This window comes from Anopheles coluzzii, chromosome 2 (genome assembly GCF_943734685.1).
Source record: "Anopheles coluzzii chromosome 2, AcolN3, whole genome shotgun sequence".
Lineage (NCBI taxonomy): Eukaryota > Metazoa > Arthropoda > Insecta > Diptera > Culicidae > Anopheles > Anopheles coluzzii.
In genome coordinates this window covers 27283817-27304938 of record NC_064670.1, presented here as the reverse complement: position 1 = coordinate 27304938, position 21122 = coordinate 27283817, and the positions used below count along the sequence as shown (strand labels likewise).

General features: G+C 38.8%; 2 protein-coding genes across 7 annotated transcripts in view; one reads left to right on the top strand and one right to left on the bottom strand.

Annotated features, from left to right (window-relative positions):
- Positions 1–21122, top strand: part of LOC120947564 (beta-1,3-glucan-binding protein-like) — a 184869-nt gene that overhangs the window by 126515 nt on the left and 37232 nt on the right. The window lies entirely within an intron of this gene.
- LOC120948718 (protein slit) overlaps positions 1–21122 on the bottom strand; it is a 147187-nt gene that overhangs the window by 98757 nt on the left and 27308 nt on the right. For all 6 annotated transcript variants that reach the window (XM_040365361.2, XM_040365362.2, XM_040365363.2 and 3 more), the window contains exon 2: positions 2583–3039. In XM_040365361.2, coding sequence (XP_040221295.2) covers positions 2583–2827 — 245 coding nt within the window. In that variant the 5' untranslated portion in view covers positions 2828–3039. The remainder of the gene's footprint in view (positions 1–2582; positions 3040–21122) is intronic.

Below are 21122 nucleotides of genomic sequence, written 5' to 3'. Positions count from 1 at the left end.
AATTGACGTCCAACCGTTTGACGTGAGAATGGGGCCAATTGTGGTTCGACAGCAAGGAAAAAACACGCAACGCATGAACGGCGCCATAACATTGAATTTTCTTGTTCGTCATGCATCGACGTGTTAGACCCTTAAATTGAAGCTTCTGTCAAAAACCAACTTCAAAAGTAATAACGATAAACGATTGATTTATTTGCAAAGGTCACCATTAGCTGCAAAACCATGTTTTTTATGACTATATCATAGATAAATGCAGCACATACCCCTTACTGTCTTTCAAATAAAGAAAATTAGTTCATTTTATTTGGTATTCAAATCTGACAAGGCGGTTTGATTTTATCCATAATATGTATGAGTGGTGACATAAAAGTGGTGACTCTTACCCAAAAAATACAATAACCCTCTCGTTTTTTTTTTCACACAACCACAACAAATTTATCAAGGCAGACATAAGGCAAGATTATTGATTGCAAAGAAAACGATATAAATGATTGCATTCAACGAAATTACACAAGCAAAACATGTATTAAACCATGTTGTCCACCATATGCAGCCACTTCGATTTTATGATCAACCATTTACCGACTTAACATACCCTTTCATCTGTTGTAAGCTACGACAGCGACAAAAAGATAAATATCCCGTTACAGACATGCAAATATGATCATTTCCCTTTTTTGTCTCAAACTTATCGACCGTTTACCGATGGTTGTAGAAAAATTCACAGTTCTTCTTCTTCTTTTGGCTCAACGGTTCAATCTCCTATTAATCTACAGTTATAGTTGACCAGCAAAAGTACCAGCAGATCGTCTATGCGTGATTGTTTGAAAAAAACATTCTTTCACAGCTTCTCATCCACCGATTGTCGTTATGATGGGGTGGAAAGGGAAGACTGCATAAAAAATCAATAAAAACACCGTTTCCATAAAATGATAATCGAGGTTAATAGACCATAATCAAGCACTGTGCAACTAAAAAGATACTTTATTGATTCTTAGTTCTAGCAACATGATACTTTGTCAGAAGAATCAAACCAAAACAGAAACAAAAAAAAAACTCTGAACAATAAAATTAGACAACAACCCCGGCCTCATCAATGTTCAATGTTTTAAAATGATATGACGAAATGACCAAATCAACTCGACAGGATATCACCCAGCATGGAATCTCTTACCATCATTAACTGTTATTTTAAAAAAAAAGTATATACATTGCAATAAAATATCTGGGATACTACAGAACATCTTTTAGAAATCCACTGATGTATAAATCTAAAGTAAATTCTCGTATGTACCAGTCTTGTGAAACAGTCGTCAACTCGCACGACTTCAAATCAGTTATTACTTCAAGATTTCATTGAAAATATTCAACACATTCAGATTCTGCGTATATATAGTAGCAAAACCAATAAACAATCTGGTTGATAAATAAATAATACGAGACATCCGCAATCGATACGACATTATTCCATGCTGATTGCCACAGCAGGACCTTAACCCGACCACCCGGCCTATTCAACTTCAATGTACCTTAATGTCTAACTGACGTGCGAATCGAGCGAAATTCAGTCCCATTCTACAATGAGATACACCCCGACGGATGGAACACAGCAACGTCTCTCAACTGCTACACTGCAGCTGATCGAAAGACTTGAGCGATGAAAAACAGACGCTCTCGATCGTGCTGCCAGTACTCAAGGACTGACTAGCTTCAAATGCTTCAAACAGATTCTGTCTGTCAACAACCAGTTGAACCCCGGCGTCTACAGTTGAAAAATAAACCAACTCGTTGCACTACATGTGGGTGGATGCCGCGCTGTGGTATGTTTTACATTTTAATTCGTATTTTATTTATCTCCAATGCACCATGTAACTATTTGGTTCAGGGTTTTGTGGTTTGATTTAAATCCGAAACCCTTGCCGCCACTCGTGAATTGCTTGTCCCTTACTGACGCGACTTTTGTCACATTTTTTGCCACAACGGGAGGGATTAAAACACTGCTTTTTCATACAGCATTGGGTTGGCTGGTTTATCGGCGAATCTGGGCTACGTAAATAAAATTGTTGTTTCAACGAAAGAGTTTACACATGCACAGAAAACCAACAGCCTGGCTTGCTTTTTCTTTTGCATTAAGAGGAGAAACACTCTGGAGGTCTTACACATGCAATGATGGAGATATTAATTTCTTGCACAATTCACTTTTACTTCACCGTATCTGCGTTGGCAGGCAATGATATCTCTAGCGTGGGCGAACATAGCGATGGTTCGAGGTCAAGTTATCGTATTCCGTTACAGGATGGATTCAAATGAATGATGCTTGATGCAAAAAAAAAAATACAATATGTAATTCCGTGATAGTACCGACGTGTTTGGCACCAACTATTTTGTAACTTTTTAAGCTTGCATCAAATAGTACCATCAACATAATATTTTCAAAGTATTTGAAACATTACGTCCGTATTTTCAAGCGTCACTTAAGATGTAGATATCAAATTACATTACTTTCACTTATCTGTACATATGAATGTAAAAAAAACACAAACAAATCTTATTATGAATTGTAACATGCATTCCGTACTTACAGTCTGTCAGTCTCCGATGGGATCTTTCGAGGCACCTGAGTCAATCCTCGATGTGAACAATCTACCGTCGTGCCTGTGCAGGAACATAGCCGCGGACATCGTGTTTCTGCTCCAAAATAGCCTCCTCCTCCTCCGTACGGTTCTTCATTCGATGGCACAACGAGCGCTAGTACCACCGTAACGGTCAGCAGCATCAACATTTTAAACTGTGGTCCTGACCAAATCCCACGTTTGGTCATCATCATGTTGCCCGAAACGCGTCTGCTGCTGCTGTGAATGTCGACACCCAAAGGGTATGCTTCATGCAGCGCCTTCGCTTTGCAACCCTTTCCACCGATTCCAGCGATCACATTCACGTGAACTTTCAATACTGTGCGGGAATGAACACTGAATCTATAACCACATGCACTATTTGCCGCACACTTTTCGCTTACGAACTCACACTGGTATACTCCACCTGCAGGGAATAATTAATAAATGGTGATGATTATTATTTTCATTTGCACACTTTCACACTTCCGGTACACAATGAGATGCTTTTAACTCGTCCAACCACCACACGGTCACGTTCTATCCAAATTTCCAAATCGTAGCTAGGGGGCACAATGGTCTGGTCTAATCCTTTCTGAGCCAAATTTGCTTCTGCCTCAAAAAGTCTATGTTTGTTCGTGATTTTGAATTTAGTTCCGATTGTACTTATACAAAAAACGGTTTCAATAAAACCTGCACTACTGTGGAGTGTACAGTCATACCACACCGCACATCTGTTCACTTCCACATATAAGCAAGACTCAACATATAAACACCAAAGTCAAGCCGGTTCGCCTTGGATAGCGCTTGCTCTTTCTATGTAACGAGGGGCTGGAGTGCATTAAAACTCAATCACATTCACTAATTTAATAATGAAAATAATTTAGCTATAGTTCACATAAACGGTGAAAATTCAGGGCATTTCAATATTAACGAAGAAGCATTTCACGAAACACCGTTAGGTTCAACCGATTATACTGGATGACATCGTTGCAGAACGTGTGCAATTTGGATTTGTAAGTGGTGGTTTATTGATGCATCCATTTACCATCTCAATATATAAGGTGGCTTTGTTGAAATATGGCTTGAACAGTCGAGAATTTGACAATTTAAGTATATTTTTGATGCATCAGAATGGCTAATGAGGTAGAAAGTTTCAATAAATGCGCCAATGAATCCCATTATTCACATGTTGCTTATTCGCGTGTTGAATCTGAAATGAAACAAAAAATAGAACATATATGAATTTCATGTAAAATACCAGAGTAAATACAAATACAAATAAAACAAAAACCATTGTCATCATATCTCAAATCACTTTTTAATACACATTTAAAGCTTACATTACGAACTAAACGCATAATTGAAGAGTAATAAAAACTGTCGTTTTTGTCTAGCTTCGTAAGAAAATATCGTCCTCCTTAAACCTAATCGAAAAATCTGAATTTTTCTACAGCACCTGGCTAAAATGGCTTCCGACAAAGCAAATATTTGTACAAGCTGACCATTCGACAGCTTGCTCGTGTTCAAATAATTGCCCTAGTCCTAACGCTGATAAGCACTACGAAAGCAGTTTAGAAAGCTTATGCTTTAACACAGGAAACTCGATAACGAACACCTCGCATTGCGGAACGAAGCATAGAACGAAAATGGGAGCATAACTGCCAGCGTGACATTCTTTAGGTAAGCTTATATGCATACTAGCACAAATAGAGTACCACAAAGTTACAAGAAACTCTGACAATTATCCAGAGCTACTTTTTTCTAAAGGTACATACATTTTGTAAAAAGAAGAAAAACATGATTAAAAACTACTTTCATTTATAAAAATATTGCTTTCCTAGCCTGCAATCTCAGTATTAAAAACATTATCCGCTGTGCGTACGAAATTCGGAAGAAACTTTTAGCAATATACAAGCGGAAGTCTTTTAAACTGCTGGCTTTATAAGTCTTCTCATTTCTAGATACGCCGAAGGCCCTCCATTTGCACACATCCAATACGACATCTGCATTTGGTAAGGTGCTATATTATTATCAAACAACACCATCTGTCAGAATCTTGCGTTTGTTTTTGTGTTCACGGTGGTAAGCAATAAAAAAAATATTTGGAGATTCGTCTTCTTGATAAGTCAAAATTGAGTTTCGTACTGTCTGTGCACGGTATCGTAAATGTAACTTAGGTCATCCGATTGTTGGAGAAAAAAAGTCTTCAACAATATCTTTAAAATTGATATGGCACTTTGAATTATTATGTTCAGTGGCTTATCTGTACTTGAAATATTTAAGGTTAACATGCTGTAAAAAAGAACCGCATCTCATAGGGGCGTAATTTCATACCTCTTAAAAAAGTAAAAAGTAACAAAAGATCAGTTATTATTATTTTCCTCTTGTCTCTTTGCTGGGAAAAATAATGTAACAAGTGCGATTTTTGTACCTTTCTTTAAAAGAGTAGGAGTATCAACAAATTGAGGATTGATTTCATTTCCATCCTTCAACTAGCTCAAACAAATATTTCAGAATTATTTTCCTGACTCACAACTGCATGTACAAATTGAGTACTTTAAGAAAACAATCAAACAAAATTGAGCTTAAAGGTACGCTAACTCTAACCAAAGTCAGTAGTGAAACGATTAAGCAATCCATTTGCAACATCAATTTCTAACAGCATCCTTCAGAATTCAAAGAATAGAAATGCACTCAAATATTAGCCAATTCGCATTTCGTGCTGCCCTCCAGCGAGCCTTCACCTGGCATCACAAATCACCGTCCTGGCTCAGTAAGCATTGCGGGACGAGATTAAACAGCGAACGTGACCAATACCAGTACCGGAGTGCTTAAACAACAATTTTCTTCACTGTTTATGAAAGCATTACTCCCACCGTGCTTCTAACAGTAGAATGCCGGATCGAAACGTGTGCGTACGATATAACGTTATGCTACGATATAACGTTATGGAGGGAAGGTGTGCACTGACGAACCACAAACGTGTATGGCTGGTAACAATCGGCAGATGACTGAGACGACCGATACCTTACGGCCTTTTCCCTTTCTCATTCCGTAGCAGTTTGCTCGTTCTGAAGCTTCAATCAATGCCACTGCCCTAAGGTTAGAGCACACTGCCAACAGTTTGAGCCACAGTTTTGGCTACTGTTGTAGATTAATTCTTCGATATCCATGATTCCGAGGGATCTCTCAAATAAATTTACCCCTGCATCGCCTAAGGAGAGCCGCAATTCTGTCTGCATCATTTTCCAGCCTCAACATCGACAATCACGACCGGACATTAAATCGGATGCACTCGAATTTGGTACCACTTGAGCCGGTGGCTTGAGAGGGAGCACTAAGCACGGTTAAGAACACGTCTCTTCGAACAAACAGAAGCGTGTTCTTTCTTACCATACCAAACCATGTGCTACTGAAACGATCGTATCCTAATGATTGAATTGGGATGAAATTTCACTCGAAAAGCCACACGCGATTGCTCACGGGTGCTCATGGTACACTTTTGTGCCCTACCGACCTCGGGAAATTATTTCCATTTCTTACCGCTCTGATGTGCAACATGATGGACGAGCTGGTCGGGATTGCGGTAGATACACAGACAGAAGGGCCAACCGACCGGTAGCTTACGATTTTGGAACGGTAGTAAAAATAGAGAACTCGTGCAACATAAACCAGATAATTGGATTCTCTACAGGGAAGATGCCAAACACAGAACAGGGACGCATCTAAGGCAGAACAACACCGAGCGGCACGCATTTTAAATCTACGCATCCCTGGATAGAAGGGTGCACACTGAAGTGTTTTCGTGTGCCGCTCTTGGGAAACGTAATGGATTAATTATTAAAATATTGTTTCAACCTCTTACGCACGCTAGCATCCGTAAACAGAAGACGCGTGATTTCTTCATGTTTGCTTCCAATTTTGTATTTTTGATGAGAACATATTCCTAGCAACACGCTTCTTCCTCTAAAATCATCGTGCGTAGTTCGATAATGGCGTAGTAAACAACTGCTGTAAAAGGGAAGCTACATTTCACAAACATTCCGACTACAACATTCTACCGTAACGTGAAACATGGGACGACGCACTAATTTTAGGAAGCTTTACTCAACCAACCAACTAAATGAGCAGTCCTTTTCTGGTTGCTTGTTGAGCACCGTGCCCGTATTTTGGCACGCTGTGTACATAAACAACGTGCAGCAAACTCATCCAAGCGCTAATTCCTCGGCATTCTACAGAGCAGGGTGTATTTGCCATTGTTTGGCAGAGTAAATTTACATTAACCTTTCGCACAACTTTTTTAACCATATCAAGGGCTTGTGCAAGCCCTTTTCAAACAGTTGCTGCAGTAAAGAATGGGTGCGCAGTTCACATCATCCTCATGCTTGTCACATGTCAAAGGAAGCAAAACATTGTTTGCAAAAGCATTATGTAAAGAAGAAACGACCACTTTGACGAACTGTCATATAACAACAGCAAATCTGACGTGTGCAACTTGTCTTTGTTTACAGATTTTTTATTTTATTTTCCTTTTCTATCGTGATCATGGGCTTTATATCTGTCACCGATAAGGATATGCGGCTTACCTAAGCATCAGACGTAATCAGATAGCTATTGCACATTTCAAACATAAACAAGACCGTTAAGGTAGTATATTAAAAAAACCGCCAGTACATCTCATGTATCTATCTTTTCTTTTAAAATTCAGCTAAGTTAAGTTTCTCTTTAAATGATTCATTTAGTTTAGTTCTCTCCCTCAAAGAGAATACCTATTTTGTCTTTGTCTATGAAGTATAGTAAGGTATTTAATTTTGAGCTTGAATAGTGAAACAAAGCAAGCCATTCAGACACTCTGTGCATCCTTGCACTTGGAATGCGATTATGAAGATAGATACTGCACTCTTTTTGTTGCATTTTATTGTAATGTATTGAACCAACCTTCAGATAAATCAAAACACAAATACGAACAGGATCGAATGAATAATCATATTGGATAATTAAAATTAAGATCTGCATCTCTATATCCAAAACTATTTTATTTGCATGAAAACATCCTTCCCAACTTCCCCTACAAAACTCCAACAGATTCTCATGTCATCTTCAAATTCAACACTATACACATAATATTTTTTCATCTATGATTTCTTCTATGACAAAACTAAAGGCCTAATGGTTCACACAACTACCGAAATCGAACCCTTCTCACTTGAGAGCACTCTACAATCTCACATGTTCTGCCTGAAGTGCGATCTCCTCCGTCAACGTTCTGCCCAGCTTAGAATATGCCTAAGGGTTGACGCCTTCTTTGCCGATGGTGGTAACTCGATTAAAATTTAACCCCTTGTTAATGGATGGGTCAACATGGCTTGTTTCGAAAATCCCACCAGTTTTTCCTAGTCAGTAGCAATGAAAAATTGATTTCCCCTTTCCGTGAGTATTTCACTTCGCCATGGCAGGGGTTTGCCACAGGTCGGATTAATCGAGGCATCATCGTTGCGAACGAAAAATAAAACATCATTCATTAATCCAAATATTCGACAAAGGAGCCCTATTGTACGATTTCCATTTGCACGGTTGCTTCCTTCATACAACGGGTTTCCAAGTTCGAAGATTTCACATATGAAAGATTATCCATTTTCTCGTCTGACAGTTGACGTGAGTTTGTAAAAGAAGGGTTGCTATTCCGAAGGGGACTGTTCGCCCTTGTTAATAGTTTCGTCAAAAGTTAGATACGGAATACAAATTAATTTCGCGTTAGAGTAAGAATCATGATATCACAAAATTGTTCTGCATTGCCATTGTTATGAAAAAAGAGGAATAATTTACAAATTTTGGGTTAGTAAAAACAATGATAAACACTCATTTAAAATTGTAAAAACTGCAACAAAAAAATAAACTGAAACTTAACAAATCCAAACGATTCAAATTTAAAATCTTTTTTTTCATAAACCTTTCCTAAAGTAAGGGATTAATTTTACAGGAATACGAAATATTCCAACACAGCAAGACACGTCATTCTCGCTATGTATTTTTTAAGATACGGTTATGTGGCCTTACGAGAATTTTTATAACATAAAGGAAAGGAAACTTCATAATTTTTGTACTTAATTTATTGCCACTCTTTTCTACATATTATTTGTCCTCGATACATACATTTGGGATAAAAACCGTTTTTGAATATTATCAAACATTAACCAAGCAAATTTGTCACGATGGTGCCTCTTTCAATTCTTCTTAATCCCAATTCTTTAACACTCATTCGTATGCAGTCGGTGCAACATATACATACTCCCCATCCGGTGCGCATAGCAGTGCTGTATCTAAATAATCATCACATATTTCTAGCCACCTTTTCCAAAATTGGCTAGTGTAAGTAGATTTTTAATGTTTCTATGCTTCTGCTAGTCTATTTCATAGCTTTACGCCTCTGGATTCTCTACCCTTCGTAGCTGCTGCTGATACTATTTATGTCATTTATGCAGTGGATATTATTATTTATTTCGGTTTTACCTTCATTGCAAAAAAACAGTTAAAAGTTAAAAAATAACAATGAAAAATGCAAAAATAGTTTTCAATCAACCAGTTTATACAAGCAGCATCATCATCATTTTCAAACTATTTGAATCATTTAGCATGCAATAAATTGTGGAATATTTCAAAAGGGTTATAATATAATTTGTCGTAAATTAACTAAAATATATTATTTAAACATTGGCCAGCTTCCAAAAAACCAGGGCTTTTTTATATCGATTGCTACAAAATATATCCAAAGACAAGGCATTCAGCAATATTTACGTTTTTCTTTTCAAACTTTCTATAACGAGTTTTCTGTATCTCTCATTATGAGCACAATTTTACCACCAAATAGTAATACAGTTGAGCTAAACACGGGACGTGGAAAATTGCTGGTATGGATACCAATTTTATGATGATTATGCTATAACACTCTTTTCGCTCTTTCACCTACACTGAATTCATAAAAACCCTTGTTATTGCTACAATGCAGACACGAGTTCTGAAACATAGCCTTAAGACATCCGCCGTTCCTGTGCTCAAATAATCAAAGTCTTTCTAGAACCCAGCACCGCTTCTATACCACGGGGAAGCACAAAATAACACAATGGTACAGTATCGGACAGAAAGATAGGGCATTGGGTTTTTAACGCACCGTGCACCCGTTGGGCCAAGTTTATGTGTGGTTTGTATGTGTTTGTGTTTGTGTGTGTGTTTGTATGTGTGTGTATGTGTGTGTGTGTGTATGTGTGTGTGCATGTGTGTGTGTGGATGTATGTTTGAATGTGTATTGATGTGTGTGTTTGTTTCACAAGTAGGTCGTTTCGGATAGATTTGTAAGTAGCTTTTTTGTGTTTTGGGTTAGGTTTTTGGTGTGATAAGCAGGACCACCGCCCTCGCGATCAGTGTGTTTTCGATATATTAACAATGTTACGGTCTTCTTTCGCCGTGGTCTTCTGAGGACGACCGGTTGACTTGCGCGTTTCGGTTGTCCAAGCGCGTTTCAGTTGTCTAAGCACGTTTCGGTTGTCCGAAGTGCGTTTGCCACAAAAGTGCGCGATCGTTCCATTACGAACTCGATCCTTTTGCGCTTAATGCCAGCAGCAGCCATTCGCTTTTACATATGGCGCTGATAATCGGTACAACGTTTACCTCGACCCATTGTTACTAACATTGCTTGCTTGGACCGTCAAGAACGCGCTGGTTAAAAACTTGTACACGGCTGATCCCGTGCCCTGCCTGCGTTCTACTTCTATACGCGATGAATTACATCGTTGTCGAGCAGCGAAAACATCGCATGGATAAAAACTATCAACGAGTACGCGAGTAAGCGTCTTCCCTTCAAAATCGAGAACAGAATACTGCCGCGCTCATGAAACAAAACGCCCATTGAAAAGAACAACTGCGCGCCAGCTCAATGCACGCACAAAGTTTACCATTCGCACACAACGTGCAACGCAGAGATGCACGAAGGCCTTTCAATGGCGTGCACTGGAGAAACACCTGTGAGGGAATGCCGAGTTCATTGCTATTGTGCGCGTGTCCATTTCGCACCGGTGTCGCATTCACATTCATGAAACAGCACACCTGCGTTTTCGTCCGAGGAACAAGCGCTGCTGTCGATGCAAACTTTAGTTTTTATCCAAGTGTAAACGCACAATGTTTCACATGATAACACACATAATAAGAATAATTTCAACGCAATATGACATCATGGCAAGCTATGTTTTTCAGACACAAACCCGCGCACTTGCAAATACACATTAAAAAGCACACTCTCTTTCTACTACTACACACACACACACACATGCACACACACACACATACACACACACACACTCACACACACACACACATACACACACACACACATACACACATACACACACACAAACACGAGTAACGTGGCAAAACAAGTGCACGGTGCATTGAAAAAAAAGGGTCCTATCTTAATGTCCGATACTGTACCATGGGGCTGCCGTGTTTACGTTCTCCAAACTACCTTCTACAGAACAATTCCACCAGTTCCTTCAAAGATGCAAGAAAACCGCAAAGAAAGAACATGCTTTCTTCCGTGCAATCGATTGGAACGTTTCTTGCAGCAGTAAAGACTGAACACAAAGTAGAGGAAGCTCGAAGTACAACCCCCACACGCGTCATGCCACTTATCGCCATCCAACTATCACCTCTGTCGTCATCAACGTTATCGGTGAAGCTGTTGGCGCTGTTGTCGCCATAGGGAAACGAATTTTAATTTCCTCTTTCACCAAAACACATTTCCTCTTTGGAACACCTTTGGGTGTGGAACTGCGGCTGTCGTGATTTGATGGTTCCTCTCTCTCCATTCGCCATCATCACAAAAAATCCTGTACCTTACCAGCTAAAAAACTACGAGAAACTTTTTCAATTGTGATATTGTTCACCGACTGGATTCTACGCGAAAATACAGCCAAACTCGTATATTTAATGCTTCACCGGCACAACGGATATGCTCTTGGCTTTTGTTTTCTCACCCACCACTCCTAGAAAAGAATACAATACCGTTACCGAATCAGCAAAATTCAACTCTTTTCCATATCGTTTGCTTATGTTGGCCATTGTGGTAAAAATAACAAAATTCACCGGAAGCATTTAGTTCCGTGAACAGACGGGAAAGTACCCCGTAGCAACCAAACAGAATTGGAAAACAGATTTAGTTTTTATCCGTAACTTCTAAACACTCGAATGGAAAGAGATCCTTGATAGTATAATCATCTTTTTCAGAACACATAGAGCTTTTAGGGCGATAGCTAGCTTAGAAAAGATAATCGGATGAAGATAAAAGAACAGAGCCTGTTTGCAGTTTCTCCGTATTAGCCAAAAATCGGTTTCTTTTTGTTATTCTTTTCCTTTGGAAATATCGTTTCAAGAGCATCATTGTTAAATGCTCTGACAGGAATAAAAATGAACCATTGGAGAAAGGCTTCAAAATGTAACAGACGGCATCAACTAATTCAGGTAAAAGTTCTAGGTCTTGTCATTAAAAACAGAAAACTTTTAATTTCTTAACAGCAATTTAAAGAAGCAGAATGAGTTATTAATTGGTTTTCTTTACTCATTGCCTAAAGAATAAATCTTTAAAGACAGGAATCATAATGCAGTCAATACACGATGATAAAAAATGATTGAAATTAAAAGGAAACGTTAACAAAGAAAAGACCTCAGCTGAGACACTAACAATTTTTAATTAGAAAATGAATACCCAATCTTATAGCCCACGTAAGCTACAAATATTTTGCAATAGAGAAATAAAGAAACCAATTGAAAACCCAACATCTACGAAGTGACAAAAAATCGCTCAGCGCAAATGATTGATTCTAATACAAGCCATTGAAAATAGGATAAGTTACGAATCGTTTGAACTTTTTGCAAGTAGAACCTAATTATTCTTAAGCTTGGTCTTGCATTAAAGACTGTCATCTTCAATCCTCCGATGGACCGCAAGGAATTGTCTGGCATAAAAACATTTTCATGAAATTTTAACCCACACAAGGCACGCTGCATGTTGCTAATCTATCTCATAAATATAATTATATTACGCTTGCAACGAAAACTACTATAAAGATCTCTGCCACAATAACTAATGACCGGCTACTCAAGAACCCGCAGTCTTAGGTTCAATGAAAGTCTGAGAGCAATCATGATGGTGCAGCATCTTCCGTAGTAATCCTGCCGGAGGTCGCTGCTAATTTTTAAGCACAAATTGATCCGCATCAAATCCAATTTAATCCAGACCCATTTGTTACCATTGCCACAAGAGCCCGAGGATATAGGCAGTCCAATCGGCAAAGAGCATTATACACTTTAAGGGCGTGTATCGCAATCGCTATGCTCTCAGAGCAAGTCGCTCAGTGACTGTCAGATGTATGCTGGGACTCGGTCGTTCCAGCGATGTATATGGTCACCGTGTTTCGTCGAATGCTGTAAGACGGTTTCCATTCATGGCACAAGTTCGCATAACAGTTGAATGAAAAGAGCTCAAATTATGAGAGAAGAACACTTTTACGCACTCGAACAAGTGAAAGTAGAAAACAAATGCACACCATCAAACATGGCCGGTAGTGTTGTATGTCGCTGTATTGTGTCGAGGCTATTGCCCGAGATGATTGCAATACCTCGTCACTCTCCGCCTCGCCACCGGTGGTGTAGAATGCTATCCTGCATTACTACCCGTCATGTACTTTAAGGACCAGAATTGATTGAATTAATTCTAATCTAATTCAATATGTAAAACATCTTCAACTGGGCGCCTTGCTACGTGCAAAGACCTTCACTCTTATCCTCCTATCGTTGCGTTGGCGTGTGTTGAGTTTATCTACACAAATGGTTTAAAGCCTGTCACGGAACAAACCTGTCTAAAGCTGGATGTGAGTCAGAGGTGGAGATTAAACCAAGTGGAATAGAAATAGAAAAATTTCACATTTGCAAAACGATTCGAACAGCATTACCAGCAATACAAATCGTGGTGTACAAACTCGCTGAGCAGACAAAAGCTGGGTACTCACATCACTAATCACACAAAGGTCAATTAGCATTTTGTACTCTACCATGATCGCAGTTGATTATTCAAAGGTTTTCATCATAGTTTTACGCCATGTAATATGTTTTTCAATATTTTGTTTTGTTTCGGCAAAACATGACATTCTAGAGGAAGAAGAAGAATAAGGACGTTTATTTAATTACAAATGTGAATAATGGTTTATAATTTCAAAAGCACAATTTGGTAACATAGTTTTTACAAGCGTTTGGTAAATAAACCTTACTGAAGTAAAAGTAATCTTTATTTTGAATATCTTAAAAGCATTCATAACACGCTAAAACGGATTCTGATACCTATTCTTTACCATTCAACTATGTCTCATTCATTGCAAATGATACGTTGTAATATTTTTAGCCAGTCAATCTCAGCATCCAGAAATCTCTCATACACGGTTCTGTATATACTTAAAGTAAGCACCATGTAACAAGAGTAAGTAAACACACTTGAACGTTATAATGCTGCAAAGCATTTGTATCAGGTTGCATTTACGTTTCTACATTCCAAGTAGTCTTTAATTACGATACAGTGAATGTGAGTGTACACCGCTTAACAAGAAGTAACACCACATGATGCATTCGAATATTAAAACTAATATTCAAGTATACACAGTGATGGTAGACACAACATTTCGAACATGTTACTTTACCAACTTAAATATTTGATGATGCTCCTAGAAAATCTCAGACTTACAAGGTTTATTTATTAGTTTTAGACATTCTTGTGTTATGTTCAGAGCTACATAACTCGATATTCCGTATGTATTACTGTTGTAGACTAATGCATGTTCCCAATCATAACGTACTGTACACATTCATGAACCTTTTTGATGATATGAAAAAGAATGATATGTTTATCCAAATGTAAAATCCAATCATATCAAGCAGCAGACACACGATTATCATACAATGGTTCAGATTACAGGTACAATAAACCACTGAGTATAAGATCCAGTTTATATTGAAATCTTGAAGTCCACATTTCCCTTTTGACGATGTATTTCAATTCGATTCTTCACACAGTTCCAACTCATGTCACATTCTCCATAGTTTCCCACGTCACAGCCCACATGCACCACAAGCCACACCGTTTAGTTATGTGACCTTATCCAGTACATGCTCCATGATTGACAGCCGCATTCTTTAATGGGAAGTGATTAATCACATATTCAATTACTTTGACAGTTTGATCTTGGGAGCTGCAGGCTATACGCGTGCTCATCATATGATAAAGTGCTTTGCAGCTTCCTTTCATTCCAAACGATCTCAATCCAAGGGGAGCCCATATCGGTTTGGTTAATGTAGCAAAAATGAATGAAATCTCGAGGATGAGTGTGGTGAGGATTAACGAATTTAGAATTTTCCTCCTTCTTTCAAAATAGTTTTGTTCTTCTAAAAAGCTCTTCCACATAAACACATTTCGCACATATCAAAAAAAAAAAAAATAATTGACCTAATATGATTTGAATATTATCCAAATGTGAGCTTAATGAGACAAAGATATTAAGAAATAAATGATGGCAATAATAACAACGTTATTATTCAGAGGTACTATCATACAACTCACAGCTAGAAGAAAATAAAATAGACTTTTCTAGTCCTACATAAACATTTTCAAACACAAACCCCACGCTGGACACTGTAATTGACTGTTAAATTTAAAAGGTACCGAAATCGACAACTGCTCTCAACTGTCCAAGATGTGCTTTTTTCTACGGGTGGTACATGAAGCTTTGTTACAGGGCCCCATATCCTAATCTCATTTTCATACATCTTTTCAACTTCAAACAGACTCCAATCAAATCAGCACGTCCAGGCCTCAGGAGCAACGAACACGAGTGTTCTTCACAGGCTTGTGTGACAAACGAAAGTACACAGTAATCTACTACAGCTACCACCATGTTTCAAAGAACGGAAAAGCCTGAAATGCCAGTCATCAGATCCTCCTCATTGCCAGTTTCCTGACCCGCCACCGTGGATTTGTGTGGATTTGATAAGTAAGTTCAATGTCGACCAAATTAGACTCTGTGTGTATCGGCGGCATGGTTCGTTAAGCATTGATTCAAATGCTTCTTTATAGCTTCTTTTCTTTCAGCTGCTTCTTTTCATTCGACATAAGAGACTTCCATGCAGACGTTAAAGCTTAAATCATACAGAAGCTCAGACTATGTTATGGACATATTTCAAAACAATCTACAATTTTTTCATTTCTGCTTCGTTCAAAAAGTACATAAACATAATAAAACACGTTTCATTTATACATTGATGCATTTTCGTGTACGCTTAAGTTTCATGCAGCATTCTTGTATCGAATCATAAAATTTGCGTGTTTTTTTAGTGAGCTGCCAAATGCTACATTGTTGTGTCTGCCTGTTCATTTTGCTCTTTTAGACTATACATTCAGATAGTTTTCTTTTGCAGAAGATACATTGTCAACCGGTTCAGCCGGTCTCGTAGTACAGTCGTCAACTCGTACGACTAAACAACATGCCCGTCATGGGTTCGATCCCCAAATAGACCGTGCCGCCATACGTAGGATTGACTATCCTGCTATGGGGGGAAATCAATTAGTCACTGAAAGCCAAAGCCCACTAGTGGTACAGGCAGGCCTTGACCGACAACAATTGTTGAGCCAAAGAAGAAGAAGAAGAAGACATTGTCAACACTCATTACAATTTGCTGCTGATGCATATTTACCATGATCGTAACTCATTCCGCATCTACACTACCTCCGACATTTCTGACTCTAAACCGCTTCATAATCTAATCACCCTCCTAAGTTTCCACTGCCAACAACGAACATAAAATATCTCAAATAGTCTCACAGCATTCTTCTGGTCCTGTCTTTGCTTATCTGTCTTGACCCAGCTCTGCAACACAAGCGGCCAACCAAAAACAGAACGTAGCCATTTCTTCGGATTATACAGCATGCCCGGTCTAGTCACTCTGACAAGACACCAAAGTGCCGAGTTGGGTTGATTTGAATATCTTAATAAACCGAAATAGAAGAAATGTCTGTCATTCTGCTTCAGCCCTAGAACTATCCAAGAGAGTAGAATGTACCATCACACAGATTTTGCAAACGACTTCTTGCCAAGCCCAAACAGAATTTTGGATGGAAAATACTAAACATGTAACAAACGTACTTGCCTTTGCACGGTGTGGCTCTCATTCCTATGTTAGCCTGTTTTACGATCAGGCAAAAGAAGTAAAATGGAAATTACAAATTCACTGCTCAAAACCTGCAGTCTGCATGCTCTCTCATCATCGCACGCATATTTTGACTCTCACAATCTTAGTTTCAACGTCCATGGGACAACTGAGATCGAGATTTATCATTCCTTGATGTTTTTTTCCAAATAAGAAGCATGACTGGGGGACTTTTCCACACAATTTGAATAAATTTGTATCACTGGCCGAGAATACCGCTTAGATTTAAAGCCTACATCAACACATCGCTCCCTGCCTTCGGTGTTGTAGGATCTATGTGCATGCTCTTTCAACACTCACCAAGAATATGTACCACAAGAAACTCCAATCATAGATTCACTATGTTGTTTCGTTGATAAGAAAGCAGTAGCAAATGTTACTTTTACAGAAGAGAATACCCATCGTCGTTGATTTACCTGAAAAGAGACAAAACGGAATAACAAAAATTAAATCTTCAGCTGTTTTAACATGAGGGAGTTTTAAATAGAAGAAAACGAAAACACGTGGCTGTTTGTCTATGAAACTAATGTTGAATCGTCAAGATACATGTATACCAATCTCTGACAAATCAAGTTAATTGTGAAAATCTTGGGACACCTTCCTGTGAGAAACTGTACGCATGTTGGTACGTCGCGATTCCTAAATATTCATTTTAGCATGAGAAACGTGCAAACGCTGCAAACGGTATCTAAAATTTATCCGAATTGCAAAGTATTCGCGCTATCATTGATCATATCATTGATCGTTATCGACATTATTGATGAGATCGTATAATATTTTATGAGCCCATAAGTAAGTAAGTAAGTAAGTATTTATTTAAAATATACCTCAGATTAACAAGATAAAAAGTTATAACAAAAGTCGTGAAAACACTTTTATTGCGAAAGTTTTACAGCGTTATTTGTTAAGTTGAAGCAAAAACGATCCGTGACTGAATACGAAAAACTTTGCATACGCATCTCTATCACTTACCTATGCTGATGCCTTATGGAATTTTCTCACGTCTTTTTCTATGCGCCCCTCATTCTCCTGAAAAATTTGAACAACAACAAAAACCCAAGGAAGCTACATAAAAGCTGGCAATCACCGCAATCTGTCAACCGTACAACGGCCATGCTCATAAAAGAATGGAATGTTTGCAAAGTTCATTTCAAGTTTATTTTGCTCTCCTGTCCTAGGAGGTGATCCTACATTTTTGGAGTGCTGAGAATGCTATGCCAGGACAGAGGAAGGAGCAGGTAACTCCCTTCGAAAAAGGTACGCTGCTTTGGCCTGAAATCGGTTCACATGCTATGTGGAATGTTTTTCTTATCTTCGACCTTGCCGGTTCAGTCTGAATCCATCTATGCCTTACTAAAGCTGCTCTAAATTGCGTATCATCGTTTTGCATTCAAGTGGTCTAATTCAGCACAAAAACCTTAAATTTGAACTAAAATGGAAAATATTTTTCCAGCTTTGGCTGTAAAGCAGTCTTCGGGATTCAAGAAATATAGTTGCAATTATTCAATGCTTTTGCTAGCCATGAGCCAATCCTCACATACTTTTCACGCGGTCGATCTCTTTGAAACAAATCGTAGGATATTCAACCCATCGAAGTTTATTATTTATTTACAAAAGGGTCGATTCAGATCAGATACGATTCTCTTCAATCTTCCACTCTTGCAAGCTGACTTTCATTCTTAGCTTATTTGGCTTGAGGTATGTGAATCGAAAAGCGATTGAGTCATGACATTCGGCTTGAACAAAATACCCTTTTCTCTAAAATCTTCATCATAAGCGCATTCTTTCCAAAAGCCATCATATATTTACCTTCTACATAAAAGCATTACACCCCACAATTCCAGCATACTAACATTTCACAATACCAACAACTAGTATGAGTTACAGCTTAGCCTCTCCCAACCGGAATCGTTTTCCATTTACTCTGCCCTTTATTCGTCTTGATTCCATTCTCACCGGTCCATGAGATAGTACATTAAAAGCATCATGCCTTTTTTCCTTCACAGGAACTTTATTTCTACACATTCCTCCAGCGAGGAGTTTTAAATTGATTTTCGTCTGGCGTAACGAAATCATCAATAAAACGCTACATACCAATTGCGCACCAGCGAACGCGTACACTCCCTCATACGATTGTTTTCCGCCAACAAAACCACGACAAATAAGATACACGCGCGTCTCTCAGGCTACAGTACAAATGGGTTTTCCCCTGCCAATAAAAAAGGCGAAAGGAACCAGGAAGCACGACAGACACGCACCGAGGCGTCACTGAAGCGAAATAAGGACACGTGACAGGAGTACAACACTTGCGAGCGAAGATATTACACCGATCTGTAAGTGTGCAAAGGGATTTCGTATCCATCGCTATGGTAACACCATACATGAGTTTCAAGTGCTTCGAAACACTCACAGCTACCATAAGCGTTTCTTAGGCATACCCAAAATGCTTGAGAATTCTGGTGTGCTGGTATTCAAAAAAGGTGAAGGATATTGCGTCGATTTAGAACACCTGTGTGAGTAGGTTTGAGTGGTTTTATTTTGCTTCTATCTGATATGTACCTTACACTTTTCCTCTTTGATTTGGGAATCTCATAGCAATGCATGTATTCCAGGTAGCTTACCCAAACAAACCAACAATTTCCAAGATTTCACTCGTGTTTAAAAAGAAACACCTTACACCTGAGACGGATTGAATTCAGGACATAACGCCTCGTTTTTTCTATGCAATCGATTCGCAACAGCATTTTTAGAACGAAGCCACCATTTTACACTGAACAGTCAAGAGAAATATATTTCCCAAGACCTAATAAATTTGCAATAGACAATGTTTTGCGAAGCAACATTTCCGGAACTGATGGCAATGTGTCGTACGTGAGTTGCTTAGTTGAGTAGCTGTGAGCAATCGTGCGAAGTTCAACCGAACGTGTCACGTTTGGCGGTGGATCTTCGTATGAATATAGCGGCTTTCATAAATTATCGTCAAACCTTCCCGAAACCATCATCAATCACAAACCTGAAGGGTATGAAACTCTTTCACAACACACTTACACTGTTACTCCTGCTGCATGGTGCTATGCTTGTACCATTTACATGAACCATTTCATTTATTAATCATGTCATGTTCTACCTACAAGCAGCGGAAACTTTTATGTTACATACACTCCGCCAATCGATAAGTGAATTAAACTAATGCTTCAAGCATTTGTCATCCGCTTAACATAAAGAACCGAGAACCGCAGCTCACGTTTATCACTAAACGTCATGAATAAGGCGACTGTGACGGAACATATCTGCATACAATACATACGTAAAATAAACACCTACTTGACCCTTATTATCACAGTGCTGTTCTATTAATCCAAATCTATACCTCAGCGATAACTCCGACAACGACACAATCGTCTTTCGCTACTTACGAAATCCACATAGCAACTAACATATGGAATAAAATACTTATGCGGTATAACTCACTTGACCAGTAGGCCCGGAAGTGGTTGCAGCTCGATAATTTATTGCAGTTGAATGATACACTACCTCGTCTAGTCTGCACTGGATCAGTAATTCAAAATAGAGTGCACAGAGAAACACCGCAACCATGTCGACGAATATCTACGGATTCCTACGATTGGCACCCAAATAGGAGGATATTAGCATACAACATGCACCGTGAGCCAACTCGTTTTCTCTCCATTGCTGGCTGAGTACATTCCATCCTAACCCAATCTCCAGGAACCAAACAGGTGCTGATCTCGTAAGCCTACATACACTTCCCGATTAGCAGGTATCGCTTCCATTGCCTCACAACATCCATCATCCGCATTTCGCTTGTGCAAGAGAACCCGTCCCTAAGCCACACATCGAGCAAGCGTTTTCCGAAAGTAGTTCCATGGAAATTCCTTGCAGTTCCATCGGTCTACCAGTACATCATTCCAGAGCAACGCGAAAAAGTTGTTCTCTATCGACATTCGAGCATCTCGGATGCGTTGATACCAATCGTCTATCAACTACCAACAGTTTCGTGGTTCAACCATCGTTTACTTCATCTGTGATTTATTGCAAAACAGCAGCCACCATACGGTGTTACGAGATGTGCATCCGTTGCTTATCGGATCGAATATTGGTAACGTACTGGACCAGGAATAGCTGCTACTGACTCTCTTTTAATCTCCCTTTCCAAAGCTTTTTTATCGCTTCATTTTGCAAATTTTC